This window comes from Pagrus major, chromosome 6 (assembly GCF_040436345.1).
Source record: "Pagrus major chromosome 6, Pma_NU_1.0".
NCBI classification, from domain to species: domain Eukaryota; kingdom Metazoa; phylum Chordata; class Actinopteri; order Spariformes; family Sparidae; genus Pagrus; species Pagrus major.
In genome coordinates this window covers 23,986,984-24,010,566 of record NC_133220.1, presented here as the reverse complement: position 1 = coordinate 24,010,566, position 23,583 = coordinate 23,986,984, and the positions used below count along the sequence as shown (strand labels likewise).

Below are 23,583 nucleotides of genomic sequence, written 5' to 3'. Positions count from 1 at the left end.
CATTGTAACTGGTAAATATTTCTGTAATACCTTATTCTGTGATATTTTCCCTAATAATTTACCCTAAAAGATACAGAATATAACACTGAGAAGGAAAAGCATCACCTCTGTTTGACTGAACTAAGAGAAAGGATTTCAATTTCCCCTTTAGAAGAAATCTGACTCAGCAGGAGGGGGAAGTGAGCAGAGAGTAACTTCCCATACAAACCAGAGCAAATTAACTCCATCTTCTGCCCGAACATAATAACCTCTGCATGCTTTTCGGCCTTTGACCTGAAGGTGTTTGAAGCGGCGGCCCCTCCTCTCCGTCATGGGAACAGTCTCCCTCTGTTTATGGCAGTTTAACGGACCTCAGATGTCGCCGCTGGCAGTCGGTGTGCTGTAGGTTTGTAATCTTTACTGCCCCATGTGGGTGTGCTGCCGGGCGGGGCCACACGGGCCTGTCGAGCACGCTGATTGGTTGTTTTTTGTTCGGGGAAGGCGGGGCTTATGTAGCTGTTGGACGAACTGCGTGTCAATCGAATGCGATTACGCTGCTTTCAATGACTGCTCGTTCTTTTGGATTGTCGTGGAAAGTGCGGTTAAATTAAGGGAATCAGCATTCTGTTCCTCAATTTATTTTACACTATTGAGGTGGTGAATTTAACTGAGTGTATTTACATAGGTGTAAATTAAATACAAGTAAAGTACTTGCACTTTACATACATATTTTTGTTATTGTGCTTTTTACTGTACTATAGTTATTTGTTGAACTACTTTACAGATTAATATTCTACATAAAAACATGTTCCCAGCCTATAAAAATGTGACACATTGTTGTAAATTAAACTACCTGACAGTATGTTAAACAGTTACATTAGCTCCACTAAGAGCAATTGCAACATATCCTGTTTAATGCATATGTAGGAGCAACACTATAACATACAGTAATATACATACCACTAAGAGGGGCTACTCTGCTTTAAAACAAATACATTTATTTTAATACTTAATACTTTTACTGATTTTAAACATCAAGTTTAGTTGATTTGTTAGGAGGGGCACTGTTCAAACTATGAAAACAGTTATGTGATGTCTTTAGTGGCTCTGCGGGGAGCTTTCCTACGTTCATTCCATAATATTATAAACAGCATGCCTTTGGTGTTTGGAAGAAAAGGACCATATGAATCTAATGAAGGGTGCTATCCAGTTGGCAATCTGGGAAATGTAGGAATCAGTGTTTTTGGAACTTGACCAATATACTAGACTAAAAGTCAGTTTACCTCAGCCTCGTTGCTTTAATATGTCTCTTGCGAGTCACCCAACCTAATGCAACATACAAAATCGGTGGAATACCCCTTTAAGTAAAGGATGTGAATATGTATTCTGCCTATGCCTATGTGTGCCTTTATAGCACATGCTTATTGTGTTGGGCATTTGCATAATATAATAGAAATATGACTCAGAAGCTGAGCCAGCATTTCATCTATCGGTAACCATGGTGACGGTTTGAGTGTGGAAAGTGGTTAATGATATTTATTTATCATTTTCCATTTGAATCTTATTTCCAGATGATTATCCTCTACAGCCCCCTGTGGTACACCACTGTGATTTGGAGTTTCCACAGCCATCTGTGCGACCTCGCCGAAGTTGAGTTGAATAATTCCGACAGTCCACGAAGGCAGCACTACCCCCTCCGGTGTACGGTCTCAGCGCCGCTTCAACGTGATCGCGTCTGTCTGAGAGCAGCGGTGTGGCTTCTGAGGAGCGCTCACACGCTTCGCTCATACGCACTTGAAACAGGATGTAGCGGCTGACACAGAGCACGGAAAGAGAAAAAGAAGCGAGTTCAACTCCGCGATGTGACAGAGACCGTTGAGCCAGAAATGAGCGCCACAGCGGAGGGGAAGCAGCAGAAGCAGACAGGAGGAGTCCAGATGAGGCAGCTCACCGCCGGCAGGTCTTGACGGCTGCTCCCGCTGACCTGAGACACCCCGCACCGCCGCGGCACCGCACGGTCTGCACACACTGAGAAAAAGCCAACATAGCCGAAATACTCCACATCCCGTCGGTGGACCTTGAAAGCGATAATGGCGAGTCTGGGCGACTGCTGTGTGAAGGTTGCGTTGAGGTAAGCCTCCTTACGTCTGTCTGCTGGAAATGTGCCGACCTTAGCAGCCCACATTGTGTCTGCGCCTCCAGGCGATCAATTAAACGCATCCCGCACACCTATAGTCTCATTTACTCTTCCACTCCTCAACGTCTCTGCTCATTGTAGGATACAGTGTGTTACACGGCCACAGAGCGGAGTGTTACACCTTGTTTTGTAATACATGGGTGGTGCTCTGCTCTGTATTGAAAAGCCAGCACCTCCATCTCCATATGATTGTTTTCATGTATGGAGGGAATAAGTTATCCACAGCATCAGTCTGGTATATGTGAAGCAGAGGGGTGCGTTCAGGGTTTATCATTGGGTGAGGTGACAAGGACAGCTGCAGACAGGTGCAGGGAGGAGAATGGGCGTTTCTCTCTCCAAATCAATTTTTGCATTATTATTATTCTCACATGCAGCTACCTGCGGTCTCACCTTATCCTAACCGTGTCCACTGAACACCTTATATGGCTGAGTTGGCTCTTTAAAAGCTAAAAGCCTGTGCTGCTTTTTTTTTTTGGTCATTTTTTTTTTTTAAGGCTGCCTCTGCAAATGAATCGAGCACAAAGAGATGCTCTCCTCCAGAGCTGTGTCATTCAATGCCTTTGTTGGAAATGCACCCAGAAGCTCGGGCAGCACACAGCAGCTTTTTGGATCAGGAGATGAAGCCTAAGCAGCCTATCGATTGTGCACGTGCCAGGACTAAATGCTTGATTTGAAAGAAGAGCATATATAATGTGCATGTGCTGGCAGTGGGCGCCTGTAAAAACTGGGAGGCATGACTGGAGTAGTGTGTGTTTAGTGGCTGCGTCTGTGATCATGCTCATTTTGCAGTGTGTGGAGCTGAGGCGGTGGTCCTTTAACTCAGACCCTCCCAGACTGTGTTATACCAGCCAGTGAATCCCACTGAGAGTCCTGCATGAGAGGACTGTATAGCACAGATGCAAAGAATGAAAATAGCCTCTCTTACTGTGCAAATGTAAAGAAAGTCATAGTGGAATTTAACTACTCTTCATCGAGGATCCCTTTGAGGTCTTGGGACCCATTTATTGAACTTAGTGGGGGCTGGGGATGGGGGGGTGAGCAGCCTTGCAACCGATGGCCCCATTTCCCCAGGGGAGGTTTTCAGAGTCACTTGTCAATCAGCCGCTGAGTGAGTCTCCTTTGTGCTTATTCACAGCGACAACTGTAACAGGAAGTGGGGAGGGTGGTGCTGCCAAAAAAAAAAGAGACAAAAAAGGTGAAAAGAGAAGTCAGAGAGAGACAGCTGGTGGCTGCTGCTCAGCTGAAGTTATTGATTAGAGTCTGGAGAGCAACTCCGAGCTCGTTGATGGAGTGTAACTGGATGAATGAAGGTGACAGCTACACACAAACACCACATGTCTGCCTGTGTGTTGAGCTGTCTTCTTTGAGATGATGCAATATCGACATGATCACTTCCTGAACCTGATCAAAAAAAAGGTCCAAGCGTTATAATCACAACAATCAGTTTTTATTAGCACAAGTTTCACGTTGTAATTAAACAGACTCGGTGTAATTATGCGACTTCGCTGGTGGCCGAGCTTTCCTTTTCATCATGTGTGATCTGCGTGTGTGCTTACATGCCCTGTGAGTTGCCACCAAAAGCGTCTGTGTGCTTGACAGGAAATGGGAAGCCCACAAATAAACACGCGGAGAAGGATAACTTCCTGCTGCATAAGCGACATTTTTTTCCCCCAATTTTTTTCCCCAGAGAAAGTCGGGCGCTGATAAGAGAGGACGGTGTTTAATTGCTCCCATGTTGTGCAGACCCTTCAGGGAGACTGCAGGACTCGTGTGTGTGTGTGTGTGTGTGTGTGTGTGTGTGTGTGTGAGTGTGTGTGTGTGTGAGCATGCATTTGGAGGGCAGTGAGGTTGTCGTGAGGGCCAACACACACACGCACACACACACACACACAGTCTGAGTAGCCAGCATCCATTTCCTGAATGTCTGCACTGCCTTCCCCTTAAACAATGTCCACATAACCAGTGACATGACCTACAATCCTGCATTCAGACCTGACCTGAATGTGGACACACACACACACTGAAGTCCAGTCAAACACGACGAGATGCATGTAATGGAACTCCCGACTAAGTGGCTGCTGTTAAATTGCATCTGGCTCGGCTGTTTTATCTGCTGCAGGATAAGCTCAGCCTGATGCAAACGGGCTATAAGACTGAGAAGACTCCTCCATTATCTCAGTCATTTGAGCCCCCACACACACAGACATATGTGCAGTTTCACTTCATCTCAAGGGTGCCTCCTCCTCCTCCTCCTCCTTCTCCTCCAGTTGATCTCATGTTGAGTGAAGCTTTACGTCGGGGCTGTCTCTGAGCGTGCATGCGCTACCATCAATGTCAATAATTCAGCTTTTGTGTTTAGGCATGTACACGAGAGTTACGAGCAGTTTGCATATCGATCTGTCTCTTGCTGTTTCTCGCTGCTCCGCCACTTACTCATTTCAGCTGCGGCGAAGGCTCTCCCACCAAAGTGCTAAGTCAGCCTCCGTAGCTATGTATAAATAGACACAAAGACAAATCTGTTTAGTGCTCTTGTGGTCTTTGACCTTGTGACTGTTGCTCGATGTTCTCACCTGAACACACAGCTCCTCGGGGCTTTCCTCTCAGTCTGATCCGAATGGAAAGACCTAAGGAAGACACCAAGGAGTGATTCATCAGTCCTGTGCATTTCCTACATTTGTGGTTCGAGATGATGACTGATACGGGAAAAAACAGGACAAAATATTCAGTGTTCTGTCAAAACCCACATGTGCATGACTGGGGTGTTTTGGACAGCTGTGACGCAGAGCACTTTGGCTTAGAGGCGATGGGAGCTCAGCTGAGAGGAAAAAGATAATATTTTATCTTTCTGGTCCACTACCAGCTCTAACATAGCGCATTGCACAAGAAAAGAATCATAAATCCATAAAAGTGTTGCCGCTTCATGACCAAAACACCGGCTTCAAACCAAAACAGGAGTAGCAGCAGAATACAACTGCGGAAGGGGCCCCTGACAGCTGATACACAAAGGCTTTAAATGGGAGTTTTTCTGTTGCTGGACGTATGTCCTGTGTAGGCTCCCAGTCTCGCCTGTTTCCTGTGTGTGTTAACTGTTTGCCACACAGGCTCTGTCTGGGTTACACACCTCCCCGGGGGGTTGCCTTTTAAAAATGACTGGACTCTGGTGGGAAACTGTGGATGTGTTTTTTGCGAGCGAGTTATCAGCCTACAGTTTGTACCGGTCACACAGTAGTGCTGTAATGTAATCTTCTCATGAGTGCATTCTTACACTCTGTCTCAACATTCAAACCCCCCCTCCCGCCCCAGCATTTTACAGTCACTGGTCAGGAAAAGTGAAAACAGTTTTGCTTTGTTGATTGGAGTCGACGCTGAAGTTGTTTCCAATCAGTGATTCGGCCTCGCTCGAGGGCAGAGTAGCAGGAAACATGACGGGGCACACACCCAAGTTGTCTGTCCACAGCTGTGCATCACTTCCTCCTCACGCTGGCCTGCTGGTCACATGTTGGTTTTTGGTTGTTGTTGCCCTTCAAACACATCAGACCCAACAGTTCTGTGTGAATGTCCTCTGTGGCAAGAGTGCTAAAGACGGCATGTGGACAGTGTGTAATGTATATATGCAAGTGATGGAATAAACCTCCAACATGAGGCCTGAACGTTGATGGGAACATCACGGACAATCAGGGTCAGTGGCTTTACAAGACGATTGTGGCGGAGGAGGTGAAAGAGGTATGCAGGACAAAGAAGATCGTGAGGTTGCCGAGCAACATCACTTAATCCTGCTTCCCCAAACAAATACACAACACCTCTAATGACACGTCTGATGACAGGTGTATAGAGTAATAGAGCGATTTGATTGTGTTTATGAGATACCCGCCTGTCAGGGAAGTGCTGGTTGTGTGCTGATGCATGGGCATTAAAATGAGTTGTGCAACTGCTGATGGACTTCTTCTCTAGTCCCAAATGGCGTGCTGCTGTTGCAGAATGACTTCCTGTAAGACTGCCGCTGGACTATCCACGCTTTCCTGTTCACTTCCTGCTCTGTGAGCTGCTGATGAGCCCGTTGACACGATTCAGTTAAGACGGAAGCCTCAGCGAGAGCGTGAAACTGCAAGAAAATAGACTTGAAGCTAAGCCTCGGGGCATTTTTCAATAAACCTTCGAGGAATCAGTGTGCTGCTCTGTAGCCTGAGTGAGAGAATCAGCTCAAGTCCTACTCTAGAGGAACACATTTTTCTGCTCTCCTGTGACAAACAGGCCCGTTAGTCCTGACTAAAAAATGGAGAAAACAATCGAAGCAGAGTGTACTTCCTCTAAATGTTTGCCTCATCCTTTTATTTTCTCTTGCTCAAGCTCGTCTGCGCAATAAAGCGTGAAGCTGTGACCGAAATGTTGGAAGCTCACCAGCTTTCTCCCCCACTTCGCCCACTCTTGCACGTGCACACACAAACACACACATAGATCTGTATTTATTTGAATTCATCCATTCGAATTCAGTCAGGAATGAAAGGCTCTTCAGTGTGAGCATTTGCATCTTCCTGTTATCAGGGTCTCATCATACGTCAGCTGGAGCTTAGCTCCCAAACAGCCCCAATTATCGTCCTTCATTCTGCTTTGGTCAGCACAAAAAATAATTAATTTCCTCGTTCTTTAGCATTTTGATGGGACTTAAATACATGTGTGGGGTCTGCAAATTTTAATAAGCAACCTAACTAGATTTTGTGTTGTTATGGTCACAAGAGGTGTGTGTGTGTGTGTGTGTGTGTGTGTGTGTGTGTGTGTGTGTTTGGGAGGGGGATGAGGCGGAGCAGAGGCCCTCTAAACAGAGCACCTCATGGGTGAGTGTAGACAGAGGACACAGTGTGAATGAGTCTGATGTCACTGCAGCTCTTTGTGCTCTGTGCTGAGTTTGCACACACACACACACACACACATGCAGATAAAGACACACTGAGCAAGGGCAAAGAACTGGAGGGCAAACAGGGATGAAGAGCGGGAGGCCATATTTTCAGATGGGAAGGGGCAAAAGAGTCAATTTTTGATGTCCACTTTGTTTGATAAACTGCTCTCTCTCCTCTAAAAAGGAGCAACACTTCCTGCCATTCAACACAACAAATACAAAGAAAAATCAAAGAGGGCAGGGGACGGAGGAGGGTGGGCGGTGGACAGAGGGAGGAGGAGGGGTGGGGTAGTAAGTGTGTCTTCTGTTGTCAAAAGGGCTACTGTAGCGTGCAAATATGAGCTCTTAGCCAATCATGCAATCAGTGTGCGTCTGCATGGGGTGCGTCCGTGTGTGTGTGTGCACGTCTGAGCATCGTGTGTGTATGAATAATTTGGGCCCAGCTGCACGTGTTTGCCATATTCCCACACAGGGAGGAAGATGTAGAAAGATGGAGGCCCTCAGGTGTTGTGTCTAGACTGTATATAGATTTTATTCTCTGTTTTAATGTTTAATGTTCTCTCTAAACAGACTCAGATTATATTCTTGTTGCTTTTTCAACCCGTGAACTAGAAATATGACACAGCTTGCCAGTAAACAAGTGATTTCTTCTTCCTCCCACTCTTATTAATCACTTTATCTCTTTAAACATGCACTTAAACACATCTTCCCTCAGTCGCTGAATTGTCTCATTTTACAGCATTGCGGACCGTAAGCAGGTCAGCATTTCTGTGGGAGAGCTTTACTGTGCTCTTTCTGCCTCTTCACTGCGTCCATCTGAGACGGAATTATTCATATTCACAATGTTTTTCCTCCTGAATTCATTTAAGTGGGTTTTTATTCGGCCCCGTGTGACTTTCCTGGACAGCAAAGTTGGTAGATATTAATAATAAGACAAAACATGTGAAGCTCTCTGAATTTGGGCCAGGCTGTGTCCTTTGTGTTTGTGTGCATGCTTCAGTAGAGCTGCTGTCAGGGTATGAAGGGGTGTGTATGTGTGTGTGTGTATGTGTGACCAGCTGGCCCATAATCACCTTCAGCGCTAAGTAGCTTAATCACTGCTGGAGTTTGTGTGTCTGAGTTTGTTTTGTGTTGTTGTGTGTCTGTGAATGGAGAGATGACAGCAGGGTGAGGAAGCTTCAAAATTGCTGAATTCAGCTAGAAAATAACTGACAAACTGGAAATGTATCTTCTTTATAGCTGTAGTTTAATTTGTCCGATACTTTTAACACCTCCAAGTGCTAATTAGCAGATGTTAGCATGCCAAAATGGTTCACATGGTAAACATTACAATGACAATGCTAGCATGCTGACGTTGAGCATTGTCATTGTAATGTTTACCGTGTTAACTTTTATTCTAGCGTTTTGGCATGCTAACATTTGCTAATTAGCTGTTGGAGGTGTCAGAAGTATTGGACAAATTGACATGAGTTGAAATTGACGTGAATTTATGTCAGCGTGCTAGCGTTGTCATTGTGAGTGTGTAAGCATGCTGATGTTAGCTGATGTTAGCATTTAGCTCGAATCATAGCTGTGCTCTTAGTGCAGCTTTGCAGAGCTGCTAGCATAGAGGTAGACCACATGTCTTGTTGATAAAAAGACAAATACACCGACGTCAGACTTTTTCTGTTTTACAATGATGAAAAAAAAAGTCTAAGGCAATGATGTAAGAGGCTGGCTTCTGTCCACTGACAGCGTTACAAGCTATTGTTTTGGCTAGTCCTGTACAGTGTTGCGAAGAAGCTAATTGCAACATTTATTAATTGACATCACACACTTATTGAGGAAGTAAACGCAACAAGGGTTCATTTACATCAGGCATGTGTCAGCAGCTTTTTTATGTGAATGCAACACTATCATGTGATTCTGCTGATTAGCCTTAGCACAGTGAAATCAGATTGTGAATTGTTTAGACTGATTCAGGAAGTGTCATTAATGGGCATCGAAGTACGTACCGCAGGACCAAGTGCCATTAAATACACTTGTGTGGTAAAAGACATTGAGATTATTTGCAGATTGTGTAGATGGGACTATGCTACCACCTTGAAATACAGAATATGACATTAAAATAGATACCTGAGGGAATTTATATCAGTCGAAAATGTCGTTAAAGGCATCACTTCTGACACTTAAAGCCTGCACAAGAAAGAGGCTGCTCAAAAGCAGCTGCAACTGCTCTGTCACCCCTGGAAACAAACACAGAGTCTGGTACTCCTGGTGATTCCTGGTAGACACACAGCCGGGCAAATTTTAATTCTGCCGAGATAGGCCAGCAGGATAAACTAGATTAACTGAATTTAGCTAAAGCTCATCATCTTATCTGCTCCACCATCAGACTAATAATCATCATTCCGAAGCCATCGCCTATCTTTTGATTTATCACCTAACCTCACACACCCTGCACAGATAAAGATAATACACGTGTATGTGCATGTACCTGACTGAAAAGCTAGGTCTATACCCCCTGGCTAGGTTTACATTCCTACAGACACACAGACATGGAGGCTGGCTACATTAGCACTCATGCTAAATGCTGTCTGACAGTGAGGGGGGCTGGGCTGCTGGTAATGCTAAGCAACCCTCCAGGGAGACAGACAGACAAGCAGAGTCATGGCAGCAGTCTGCAGCTCTGCAGCGTTTGTTGTACGCTGTGTGTGAAAGAAAAAGCCAAACACGGCCACAGGTTTCGGCAGATGTGTGTTTTCTTGACTTGTGACCTTTACATTCTTGAAATATACCTCCACAACATGCAAATATTACATGAAACCCAGTATTTTGTGTGGTTGTGTGTGCTGCAGTTGAAGTCCTGTCGGCTTCTAGGCATCTAAACTATCAGATAACGCGTGAAACAGCATTTCACATTTGAATAATGCACGTATAGACGGATGTGAGATGCAAAATACCACCTGTGAAAACATCGATTTCACATTTAAAGATCACTTTTTAAACACATGTTGATACATTGACACACAGGAGCAGGATGAGGAGCATTTTTCTTTTACATGCAAAGCTGTATTTCATATGTGAAAAAACTGAGTAGAGTGCATACCTCCACCAAGGCGGTAAGTACAAAAACAGTCCCCTTTTGTACTTGGGTCTATTCTGGGCTCAGAGCCATCCTCCATCCAAGGTTCGTGGAAATCTGTTTTGTAGTTTTTGTGTAAACAACCAACCAACAAACCAAACGAACATGGGTGAAATCATAACATCCTTGGCGAAGAAAGAAATGCATAATAAAAGCACATATATCATATTTCACATGTGAAAACATTTAGAGTTCTGAACCTTCGATAATTTACAGCAAAATGTGATCACAACCACATTTCTGCTCTTTATTAAGGACTGCTTCTCGCTGCCACTTTCCTTTTGATCTTAGATCTTTTCATGAACTCCATACTGCCAGTGCCACTGCTGTAATTGAGCATCACACTGGATCAATTTTACGACCTAATTTGTTAGTCGAGTCCACCACTCTGCACATTTTAGGTATTCACATGGTGGTCCACACTAAAATTATACACAGTCACTGTGCACGAAGCACTTTGGCTAAAAGCACCCAGCATCCATCACAAACAGCAAATGTTTTTCTAATGGCCGGTGCTTGTTGTAGTTAATTGGCATCAAGCTTACGCTGTTGAGCACCTCCCTGACCTTGACAAGGCCGTCTGTCACGAAAATGTAGGAAAAAGAAGCTAATTTGATTCTTTCTTGTGCCTCCACCTCCCCCCATGGAGCGGCAGACAGACCAGACAAGAGGGGGAGGGAAGGGAAATGAGGAGGTGGGGGTGAGGAAGTGGGGTGGGGATTGACCCAGAATCAACTCCGATGATGCGGACTGATGTGCCCTTGTAACAATGAGAGATGCTCATCTGAAACTGAGTGATGGTTACTAGTCTTTGACGGTGGTGAGAAATTTATTTCTTGCAGAGTTCACGCTTTGATGATCAATACTTCCTCTGTTATTACACAGTTATTACTATCATCAATGAATTATACTATTATATTCATAGTCAGGTGAATTAACAATCTGAGACTTTTACATCACAGTATGATGCCAACGTCTTTCCCAGCTGATGTTCTTCATCACTGTGTTGTATTCTGGTTTCATTCATAGCCTGTTCAGCTTTACACACAACTCTGTCCCACTTTACCTGATATCATCAGCATAAAAATGTGATATTTGAGGCCCCTGGAGTGTCCCACAGATCCCAATCTGAAGTCTTGGCTTCACTCCACATTTTATCTTTGATGCTCTGGTTTGTTGTCACGGGACATGGGTGTCTTTTCATCTTTTTGGTGTGCAAGGACAATAGACAAAAGACAAGAAGAAAGCAATGAGACTACAGTTGTGTATTGAGACAGACCTTAAACTTTCGATGACACCGTGTGTCTTTTGGAAATAAATTCCTGATGGAGCTGGTGAGAGATTACAGCTCAGTTAGTTGATCTTTCTTGAACAGGCGACCCAGCCCTTTCCAGACAATGTAGGACAACTCTGTCCTCGAAGTCTGGCTCAGTTAGGAAAACGCTCATGTTAACATCCATGAACCAGTTCGCTCATTTGTGCTCCAGCGCGCGACACTGCATGCTAACACAACCAGTCAAACCAATGAGCACAATGTATGTGAGCGCTGCTCCCCCTTATCGCTGGTTACCAATCGGCAGCAGTGCCTCGGGCTACAGGGCCGCCAGTCTGCGAGGTTAGTTCGATAGATAAGGGTAACACACAGGCTGTGAGCAGGGGCATGCATGTATTGTATGTCTGAGTGTGGTGGTGAATAGACTGCTAGTGCAGCATCAGATGAGTGTGTTCAAATGCCTCTCAGAGAATATCCACTATTGATGGAGTGCTTGTATGCGTGTGTGTGTATGTGTATGTGTTCAGTTATCGTTCTCTGTGCTGTGGCAATAGACTCTTCGCTGTTCTGAAAATGTTGCCATCAGGTCTAATGTGTCTCAGAAAATACCAGGACTGTCTTGGAAACCATTTTCATCCTTCAAGACTCAGTGAGAATTGCCTTCAACGGGGTGGGATGGAGGGCTACCATACTTTCCTCTAACTTGCAGTCATTATTGAATTCTTTGCTATTAATCTAATTATGAGTTCAGCTGGAGAAAAGGACCAGAGGGGAGACATCATAGGGCTGGGCGATATATATGTACAGTACATATCGTTATCATGATATGGTCATTTTATGTGCTGGTTTTGAGACTAATTAAAAGCCCCAGAAGAGCTCCATCTCTTGCCCCTTTTCAGTCTTTAGCCTCTTTTTGGGTGAAGCCAAAGCAAAAATATTGCTTTCTTCAAAATATCACAAAAAATGTATTTCTGTTCGATATCAGTATTCAAACACTGGTTTGGACATGATTACCATGGCAACGGGAAGTTTCAAAGCTTTGAAACATTTGGGTCAGCCCTAGTCGAGTCTGTTTCCAAGATATGGACATTCGAATGTCTACACTCACATGACAGTGGGGCAAACACCATCTGCCGTTAAAGATAATGTCATATGACTACCAACAAATGGATGTGAAACTCCCAACTAAAGATGTTCATTTACTGTCCCTAAAAGACTAAGTTAAGCAGAAAATCCTCACCGTCTCGTAGCTGGCATTGGTGAATGTTTGACTTGAAAAATAACAATTAATCAAATTGACTAATTGATTAATCGTTTCAGCCCAAATGAGGATAATACCCACATAACAAGATTTTACTCAGAGTATGTGGTCAGTACAGTGGCCTTGTGCACAGGGCACGGCGCTCTGGGAGCATCGGCACGTGTGAACCAGTGTGGCAAAACAGACGCCAAATGGGAGTGGCAGAAGGTGTCCACCCCGAGTCTGCCTGCCACCACCTGGGCGAGCCAGCTGTCCACACCCAGCGCCAGCCTCTTGTGACCACTGTCCCACTTCCTTTACACATGCTTATGAATATTTGCTCATAATGCACACTGTCCTCTTTGCTTTCCAATCAACATATTCTACACTGCTCAGCTCTTCCCTCCATTTGCTTCATGCATCACTGCCTCAGTTTGTCCGAGTGTTCCTCATTAGTGCTTTCTCTTCCGGTGCTCCCACCTGAGCCAGCCATTTACTGTCTGAACCCGTTCTGTCCACTTGTCTCTTTCTTATCCTGGTATGCTAGTCGCCTTAAGCCAAGGTCAAAGTGAGCTAAATGCAATTTCTCAACCCATATTCAGTTTTTAGTTGACGCCAGCTTATTTCATTCATAGCTAACACGGCATTTACCTTGCCAGGGACATGGCACAGTCAGGTGCCCATTGCTTATGTCTGCCATGGTCAAGCGTATGAACTTCTGAATGTGTGTGTGTGTGTGTGTGTGCGCGCGCTTGGCCAACAGCCTGTTAGCCCGCTGGGATGTTGGGCCCATGTGGAGGATTGGAAACCGAAGTGAGAGACAGATTTGGAGTGACTGGCCTCCTTCCATAACCGATTATTGGAGCATGTGCCGTTATTTCACTCGTTCATAGATATTTAAAGTCAAGATGAAACCAAAAATGCCCTTTAACCCCTTTTAGACACGTATTGTGCGCATATTTAATAATATATGCAAAAAAATTACATTGTCTGCATTCTCATATCAAAATCCAATCATGGATTACGTAGGCTTGAACCAACCAATTCCAACCATTAATATAATGACATTCACTCATCACTCCATCTTCAACTTTTAGCAGCAAAGAACCAAGATCCATTATTTAGCTAGCAACAGGATACTACAGTACTTGAGTGTGTCTTCAGGTGTTAGCCACAGCCACTTTCAATCAGGCTATCTTGATCCCACTCGAAAATACGTCATGCAATGGAAGCTAAGTACGGCTGAAATGTTGTTCTATGGGGACTTAAACTGATTACTATAAGAGCCTGGCGTAGACTTTATGGGAAAGGTGTCTTAGATGGATGTTAGTGGATAGACCAGCAGATGGATGTGGAGACGGAGAGATGGGAAGCTCGATTGGAGGCGGAGAGAGACGGCTGATGGTTTTATACGCGGAATCACCGCAGACAGCTGATCCAGGAAATCAATGGGAGCACTGATTAAATGGGAAGCAGGACAGAAGTGCCTACTGTAGCTCAATAATCAAAAATGGTGCCTTTCAGCTGCACTGTGGTCGGGTTTCATAGAGGGGGTATTACTGTAACTCTTTGATGAATAGGCTTTAATTAGGGAAGCTTTAAGATTCGAGAAGATGTTCATTAGTGTTGAATTAATTTATGTTGAGACGAGGAACTGCAATCAGAAATCTAATTAGTTAACAAAACTGCACTGGCTAATTAGGATCGAAGGACTACACGCTGTGAATATTCATGTTGCTTGTGATTACATTTAGCAGGTGACATATTTTAAGATTAAGTATATCAAAAAACTGTTTCAGATGAGCTAGAGTAGTGGAGCCTTTGATGCAGACTACATTTTGTGTAGACATTCATGGTTCCCAGAGGATTCATTTGACTGACTTTGATGATCCCATGATGTTTCACCTCGTGTCACAATGAGGATGACATTTTTGTCTTTTAGTGAAATGTCTCAAGAACTATGGGATGGATTGCCATCAAATTTGAGAAACATATTTGTGACCTCCTGAGGATGAACTGTAATAACTTCGGTGTTCCCTTAACTTTTAATGTAACATGTCTTTATTGGTAGAAATTATATATAATATTCATAATTATGTTTTTGTTAGTGTATAATCATTGTATAATTACCTTTGAATGAGGCTCTACAGAGAGAGTGGGCCCTCTTCCACGGGTCCGCCATGTTGCACTGCAATGTTTCTACTGTAGCCCAGAATGGACAAACCAAACACTGACTCTCAAAGGGAGATTTAGCAATCTTTAAAATCTAATGAAATTCCCATTAGCCTCAACTGCACTTTGTGTTCACTGCTGATTAGCTAATTTTATCACGCTAACACGATAAACTAACATGGTAAACTAACATGCTACACTAACATGCTACACTAATTACATAAAAAAATCCCACTTGAATGAAGAAAATGTCCATGCATTTCATTTTTAAAATCGAACATATTCCTATGCTATATAATCATTCTATATTATGTATATTCTAATTATATTCATGTCGATCCACACATCAAAACCCTTTGTGAATCTGACTTGTCAGCTCATCGTTTGGACAACCCACTGATCAATTGACCTTGAAACAAATGCTCTTTTTCACATCCGTTCTGTTTTGATACTCCCTTTGTTACATTTTTTTTCCTTCCAGTTTTGACCTTAGCAGCCACTGGTCGGCCTCCGCTCCATCAATTGCTGCACCTCGGGGCCTCTCTCATTTCATCCCACAGTCACTGATATGCCCAGAGCTCCTCATTTAAAATAGGCCAAGCCAATTTCCTGAGTTCTCAGGGCTTTTCATGTCAAACATACGACAATCTTCATGAATCGCCATATTGTCCCTCCTCTTCTCTGTTCTTGTTCTCATTTTCACTTTCCCTTTTGTTCCCTCTGTCTTTCTCTTGGTTTGACTTTTTCACAAGTGAAAGAGGCGGATACAGTGAGATAGCAACAGGGGAGGTTAATGGTTCAAAGGGTGAAAATCAGCACCATCGACAGTTGTGTATCAGGTGTGCAGTGAGACAAAGGCTGTTATCACGTGTTGAACACTTCATTACATGTCATGGTAATGTAGTTTTCAAGTCAGAAAAGATGGTGATAAACGGCTTGCATTTCTTTATTTTGAAGTTTATTTGTTAACTTCTTTCTGAGTATCTGCTGAGTTATCTTGTCCCGGTTGCCGTGGGAACATGACCCAGGCGTGCTCACATTGACAGAGATAAGAGAGGAAACACACACTAGACATTTAGCTCAGCTGGACGTCTCTTTCTGATCCTTGAAATGACTTCTTGGAGAATTTTCTTCACTGTGTGACTAAAACGCTTACAAGGACTTTACAGATCCATACCCTCTTTTAATTTCACTATTACAGTCTCTATTTCTCTGTCAGTGAAAATATTCTCATACCTGAAAAGGCTGCTAGTATCCCTCTCTGTGGCATGCACACACACGCTCACTGCTGTGTCAGTTGGGTTAATCCTAATCTGAACTCTGACAATGACAAAGCACTAATCGGGGGTGCGGTACAAGCAAACAGAACAGAACCAGATTACGACACAGTGCTCCTGTTTATGTAATCTCTGTTGGGCCGGCTGCATGAAGTTAATCTCCTTCAGAAAGGGAAAGCGGTTCTGCTCGGTAAATTAAGCATCAATACAGTGATCGTATTAACGCCGCTTCAGGTGTGGCGTGTATTTTGCATTTATCAGGTTGCGAGCTGTTATGTCATCTTACTCGCCGTTTGGTTTAACAGAAGTAAAACAAGAGGAACTTCAAAATCATAAAGAAATGATTTTATTTTGTGTTATATCAACACTGTTTCTTGTATACGGTATGCTTATAAATAGGCACAGCTTTGAGTTTGGCAGCAGTTCGAGAAACAATTTTTTATTCATGTTCATCTTCAGATCAGGCTGAGCGACTTGGTTGATAAATGGAGGCCACTGCTGTAAGTGTTTGTGCATTATTTCATGGCAAAGTGCTGTTACAGTTTACGAGAAATAGAGCCTGTGGTGTGTGTGTGTGGAGCCAACACCCCAACTGCTGACTGTGTGGTGGGGCTGTGGTTCAGGGAAACCAGCAGGGATGCATCCATAAGCAGTTTTGGAAAACCACTTGGCCATCACCGACAGGCACCAACAGGCATGGAATTAGAGGGCAACACCTCTTTGCACAGTTGATATTCCTCAGAAGAATAATTGTAAAGATGGTTTGACCTGCAATGCAGTGCATCACAACATGTTCTCAAGGTTTTAATTACATAAATGCATGAGGCTGGCTTTCATTTATATGACTATAAATATACAAAGAACATGGATTCCTCTTCCACTGACAACATTTTTCCCACCAATATTGAACCATTACGGACACTGCTTGTTCAGTATTTCGGAGGGAGTGGCCCTCGCACGAGCACCTCGTCTAAGCAAACACTCATTTTACAAAGGAAATGAGGTGTGTGACAGAGAGACAAAGAATGCAATGACAGGTTTTTACACTTTTCTCTCTGCTGAGCGGTTATTAATGAGTGGGATGACAACTGGGGGATATTAAGTCTCACCACCTCCTACTTTGTCAGCCCATGTGGGGGAGAGAGGGGAGAGCAGGGCATCAGCATGGGACAGGGATGGGTTTTAGGATACAAATGCAGTTGATCTATTAATCCAGAAAGAAAGGTTATAAATCTTATATCAACCAGTTATTCCTGCAAGCAGAAGTATATACAAAGATCTGTTTTGTGTTTTTAAGAACTCAGTTATGCAGTTACTCTGGTGATATGCTGCCCATTTTTGTTGGCATACTGTTACATACATCTTTAAAGCTGCTTTAATTGACGTAGGGCAGCACAGCAAGCTAACCCTACACAGTATATACATATTGTCACCTTATAATGTCATATGGTGAATGTGGCAAATATAAATCCAGTGCCCACCCTTCTTTTTGTTGAATTTGGAGGGGAAATATATCTGGCTCCTTAGCTGCTTAATGTTTACCATTTGGTAACTTAGTCTGTTGGCCTTTTGGTGCTGAGCAGGTAGAGTACAGAGGATTTTATCAGAACTTTTTTCATCGTCCTGTGCACCTAAAGCTAATTTAGGGCTGTAAAACCAAAACAATAAGCTCAAAGACAGTAAAATGTTTTAGGGCAGCCTGCAGAGTCAGGTGACAATTATCTGTGGTACATCTCTACAGACCACCCTTTTCCCACATTGTATGTGGTAATTTTAAATTGTTAGTGTTCAAAACTAATAAACTCAACTTTAATTCTGTTGATTCTGTTTACTTTGTAAAATGAATCTTTTGTATGCAGACAAACTCCCATGATCGCAGAGTTCTGCTTGATTGGATTCATCCGCCTCTGCTGCCTCACACATCCATATGTATGTGACATGAATCAGGACAATGAATGTGTCTCAACGTACCATTATAAATGAAGCATTGTGTGCTGCAGAGATGCAACAGCCATATTCTCCAGATCTAAGGGCACATGCTTATTTGATGCAGACCCCAGCTATTTTGTTAGTGTATTTTTTTTCCATCTGTCAAAACAATCACAATATGTTGTGAGGTAATGGGAAGGGGGGGGAATGAAACACAAAGATGTAGCTGTTGTTACAGGACAGTTTGGCCTCTCTGATCCTCATGAATGAGAGGATCTGCAAACTCACTGCTTCGCAAAACACAAAATCAATTCTAATTTACAGCCTCCCTGTACAGGATTTACAGTGTAAACATGGCTTTCTAGTGTATCTTCCATTGTATACAGTTGATCAGTGCCTTTACAGCACAGTAAGTCACCTGTAGAGCTTTTATTCTCTACCTGTCAGCACCACCTTTCCTGGATTGCAGACTGACTGTTCAGTCATCTGTCAAGAGTTATTAGATCTGCCGTCTGATGGGAGGAGGGGAGTGAGTGTGTGTTTGCATTTTAAACAGTTGTTAAGGAACAGACACAATGTCTCACAACAGATGATGGATATGCTTTTCCATGATGAGGGCAATATTTGATCGATCGAAAGAAAGAGGGCCGGAGGGAGAGGAAGTGAGGCGCAGCGAGGAAAAGTCCACATAAGCGATTAGTCTCTGCTGTTATCAGGAGAAAAAAGAAATGGGACAGGCCCCACTGCTGCTTCTGCCATTCAAGCTTTTGTCCTGTTGCTCTGTTTTCACTGGCAACAAATAAGTGAGGGAGGCATAAAGAACAGGCAGAGGTGTGAGGATGACGACAAGAGCGCAGAGACAAAAGAAGAGCTAAATGATGCTTTCCTGTGCAGTGATGATAACGCTGAAAAGAAAACATAACAGGGTAAGACTGAGCAGTAAAAGTGGAATAATCCTTGATTGGGACACTAAATGAGAGTAGATGCCGTCCTCTGATAAATGGACAGAGTATTAAAGGAAACATGAACGCAGCGGCTGGCTTCCTCCGCTGGCTCTGTGCCAGAGGAGAGACAACAGAGCTCTGAAACACTCACAGCTCGAGAGAATACGATTAACTCTGTCTTTTTATGTGTGTGTATGTGCGCTGCGTCTTTACTCAAGTGTTTACATTAGGGAAATGAGCTCTTTGGCTATCACCGGCCTGTTCTTTGAAGGTTGAGTGAGCATCAACACACGCACACACACATATTCACAGGCATTACTGGCACTCGCTTTCACTGGCAGCGATCACAGGGGCCTGATTTTATTGGGTCTCTGGGCTTGTTGGTAACACACTTGGCATTTGGTCCTGGCTTCTCTCTGGATCTTGATTGGATAACAGGTAAGTGGTTGAGTTTCAGGTGAGGATTGCTGTATAATTGGCGCATGACAGGGTTTAAGTGTTTTGTAATCTGCAATTTGCGCACTACTGAAAAGGAGTACAATAATGTGAACACAAACACAGACTCATGCAATGCAGTCATTGTAGATGAGTCCCTGGGCACTGTGTGCAGTTCCCAAGGAAACTGGACCCTCCTAAAGCGATCCAGCTGAAGGAAAAAAACAAACTGGAAACTAGACTAAGACTCTTTATTTCTGTTAGCATTCATAGTGTGTTAGACTGTGTCCATAGTGAAATATTGTGGTACGAATGAAACGGCTCCTTCATGTTAGAGTATGGCAAAAGATGCAGTGTGACCCTTTTTAAAAAAAAAAAACCTATTCAGGAACGTGACATGCACATTTCTACATATTCATCAGTACAAAAGTTTGTGTATGTTGTTTCAAACCCAATCAGAATTGAAGCTGCTACAAACAAGAGCTAGTTGCTTTTCCCTAAAATATTGCAACTTTTTTCTGTGTTTGATTTTGTCACAATAGAAGCAACATTTACAAAAACACACATAAAGAGTAAAATTAGCAATGTTACAATTTTTTATACACAGTCTCATTTCAGTGTATGAGGTTTGCACTCAAACAGCATCACAATCAGCTGCACTTCTGTCGCTCAGCCCATATTTTACTCTCTTCAGCCATCACTATCTCTGCTTACAAAACAAAAGTGACACCATCTTAACCCTGTCTGGACCTCACATGGCACTCCTGTTGCACCAGTTGTGCTTCATTCTGCTCAGTCAGGCCACTCTGGTACTGATCCATCACTGAGACAGCAGCATCTCCATGAGCCTCACAGTATGTTGTGTGATGTCAGCTGGATGTGTGAATGATGGAGCCCCTCTGGCACTTAATGGCAGCTGAAGGGCTCCCTGCTAACTGTTTCCATATGCCCGAGGACATATAGAACTTTTTTCCCCCATGCCAGGTAGTAAATCAAACTGTAAATCTATAATGGGGGATCTGGAGAGATTCATATATTTTTGTCACACCTTGAACGAGGAATTTAAAGAATTTTAAACTATGAAAGGCAGTAATATGATGAGGGAAGCTGCAAATGTCAGAAAGGTCTCGGGTACTGTGTTCAGTATTCTGAAAGGTCTGCTGCCTCCCTCATGCTGCAGATTACTTCACTCTCAAGTCACGCTTCAAAGACTTTTGCTGCTATCAGGGATTGACATGCCAATTACTCTGTGTGTGTTTGTTTGTGTGTGTGCATTTGTGTTTATTTGTGTGTGTTTTTTTTTGAGTCTGGTCCTAATTAGCACTATTGGGTTTGATAATTATTGTAATAAGTGAGTTCCCTCAGAGCTTGTGGATAATGAGTTTCTGACTTTATGTGTGTGTGTGTGTGTGTGTGTGTGTGTGTGTGTGTGTGTGTGTGTGTGTGTCTGACAGAACGAGGTTTAGGATCCCGAACAAAAGATAGGGTTAATGAGTGTAGATATCATGTTGGTGCCTTTTAAATTCAAATGTTTATATAAAAATGTATTATAAAAGTACAGAAAAGGGAAAAATACAGGTGTGTGTGTGTGTGTGTGTGTGTGTGTGTTTGTGTGACTCTGTTTGGTCCCCAGGGTATTTAAACCATTTTCCTATTAGTGAGCAAAGATGAGAAGAGATAGACGTCTTAATTTGCTGCATCAGGGATCAACAATCTGCTTCTCCGTGTCTCTCTCTTCGCCTCTGTCTCACACAGACATTTAATCAGGGTGTTAGTGGCTATTTTTAGCTACTAAATGTCCTTTAGTGAGTGTGTGGTCTGAGTCTGGATCTGTGTGTGTGTGTGTGTGAGTGATGTTTCTGTTCCGATCAATGTTATGGATCCCATCTTTTGTTGGTGCAGCTGGCTTAAATGGTTCATCCAGCTGAGCTGCGGTGTGATTGTGTGTGTGTGTGTAAGTGTGTGTGTGTGTGTGTGTGTGTGTGTGTGTGTGTGTGTGTGTGTGAATTGATTATTTATAGCTGTTCCATTTCTTCTCCCTGTGGATCACGGACAGGCTGTCACTGTTGTTTTTTGTCCCTTTGTGTATATGTGTGTGTGTGTGTTTCCTGCTCTTCTTTGATGCAGAGCTTGTGAAGACTTTCCTGAATTTAGCCACACTTGTCTTAAGATGTTTTTACACCCTGAGATAATGGAGAGGACACTCAGAAGAAACACGTAGGGTATTATATCTAGACGATTATTTTCATCATGGTGTGATTCCAGTGAGAACCAACCGGATATTTCAACGTTAATTTCTATCTTTCTATCTCCGTGATGTTTGGTCTGAACGTGTAAAACTACTTTAAATCCTCTTTTCAACCAGCTAACATGTGGTCACAACATCAGCGTGTCACAAAACACAAACTTGTGTGATCATTTTAATAATTTGCTCATTGGCAGTTTGAAAGAGTGATGATATTGATTAGTGTCAAGGGTGATAGTTTGATTCCTGACCATTGCAGGGACATATTTTTTTGCAGGATCTGCAATAAAGACATCTTTTATCCTCTACAATGTGTAATTAAAAGCCTATCATTATTTTTCTAATTTCTAACTTGAAAGCAAGTGCTGCCTGCCAAGTAAGTCAGACAGTGATCAATGTGAGATGAGATGAAGTAGAAACAGAAATGCACTTACTGTCCCCAGGAAACATGCCAAATGGAAATTCAGAAAATAATGGGGGGGATGCTCTTTTTTTTTTTTTACTGTAAGTGATGACGAAAAGTTCATTATCTTAATGGGGGAAGAACTGACGACTGCAAAATGTGTTGCCTAATAGAGATTCAGAAAAGATTTTCTTTCTTTCTTTCTTTCTTTCTTTCTTTCTTTCTTGTAAATGTCTTCTGCCGGGTGTTACACCTGACACTTCTGACCTATAAATATTACACACAAAAGACTGAAAGCGTTGAGTGTAAAGAGAAGAGAAAAGAAGAGAAGAATGACCTCCAACCCGTTTACGATACAGCTGCAGCTGACACACACACATACACACACAGACACACACATACACACTGTCCGTCCTTTGTGCAGAGCCAGTACACTCCTCCCCATCCGTATCCACTTTATGTTAATAATTGGCTTAAACAGCACTCATATGGGATCTGTGGTTTTAGGTACATTAACCTCAGTGTCAAGGTCACCTCCAGTGATAAAAGGGCCTCATCTGTCTGCCAGCTGCTCTCTGTGTCACGCTGTCTGCTCGTCACAATAAGGTGGTCGGGGGTTAATATGCTGCTGCTGCTGAATTGGTCTATTCTAATGTCTTTAATTCCTTCCTGGAAGACCCTCTTCAGTGACGCCCCGAGCCCTGAAAGAGGTCCAAAAAGTGCTGTTGTCAGCTGTGTGTGTGTGTTTCTGCAGCACTAAAACGACGTGTGGTGAAGGCATTATTGTTAGTGGTGGGTGTGGTTCTTAATGCATGCTTGAGAAGAACCATGTGTGAAGTAAAGATAGTACAGTAGGTTGTCTTTGAACTGTGTGTGTACAGTATTTGTTTCTAGACTTACTGTGTGTGTCTTTGTGGTTATCCCTACAGCAGCTGGATGTGGTTGGGGATTTCTCCAGCTTTTTATGACTGTGTACAGTATGTGTGTGTGTGTCTTTTGTTGCAGCATCCCATAGGGAGTCTGTGTTGCTGTCTCATTGTGTGGGGGAGTTGATTTGCATCCCCTGAAGATTGAACTGGAGGGGGGCTTAGCATGTGGAGAGGTGGACCCAGTGCTCCAATACTGCTGGCTCATTGCTTTTTCCGCAGCTTAAAGTGATTACCTCCCCACTGTGTCCACATTGTACCTCTGAAAGCCCAAGATTAACAGTGCACCGCGTGACAGATCTTATGTTTTATGTACATTGCGTTATGTGAGAGCACATCTATAAACTCAGTTTTCTCAATAAGGCTCTCTCACAGTTGAGCACTGCGGCACAAGCAAAAAGTGTTACTTTTTTAAACTGTGTTTCTGAATTTGAGGTAGTGTGTCACCTCAGAGTTACCCATCAGCACTCCACTTTAGTCCTTCTGTCAGTATGAAGGCAACCTCCAATTGTCTCACCCTGCAGAGAAATCTGTCCCTCGTCACC

At 43.3% G+C, this 23,583-nt stretch overlaps 1 protein-coding gene across 1 annotated transcript in view; it reads left to right on the top strand.

The window, feature by feature from the left end:
• Positions 1–2,064: 2,064 nt before the first annotated feature.
• kif21b (kinesin family member 21B) overlaps positions 2,065–23,583 on the top strand; it is a 58,324-nt gene continuing 36,805 nt past the window's right edge. The window contains exon 1 of the mRNA XM_073468490.1: positions 2,065–2,110. Within this exon, the coding sequence (XP_073324591.1) occupies positions 2,070–2,110 (41 nt within the window). The 5' untranslated portion in view covers positions 2,065–2,069. The remainder of the gene's footprint in view (positions 2,111–23,583) is intronic.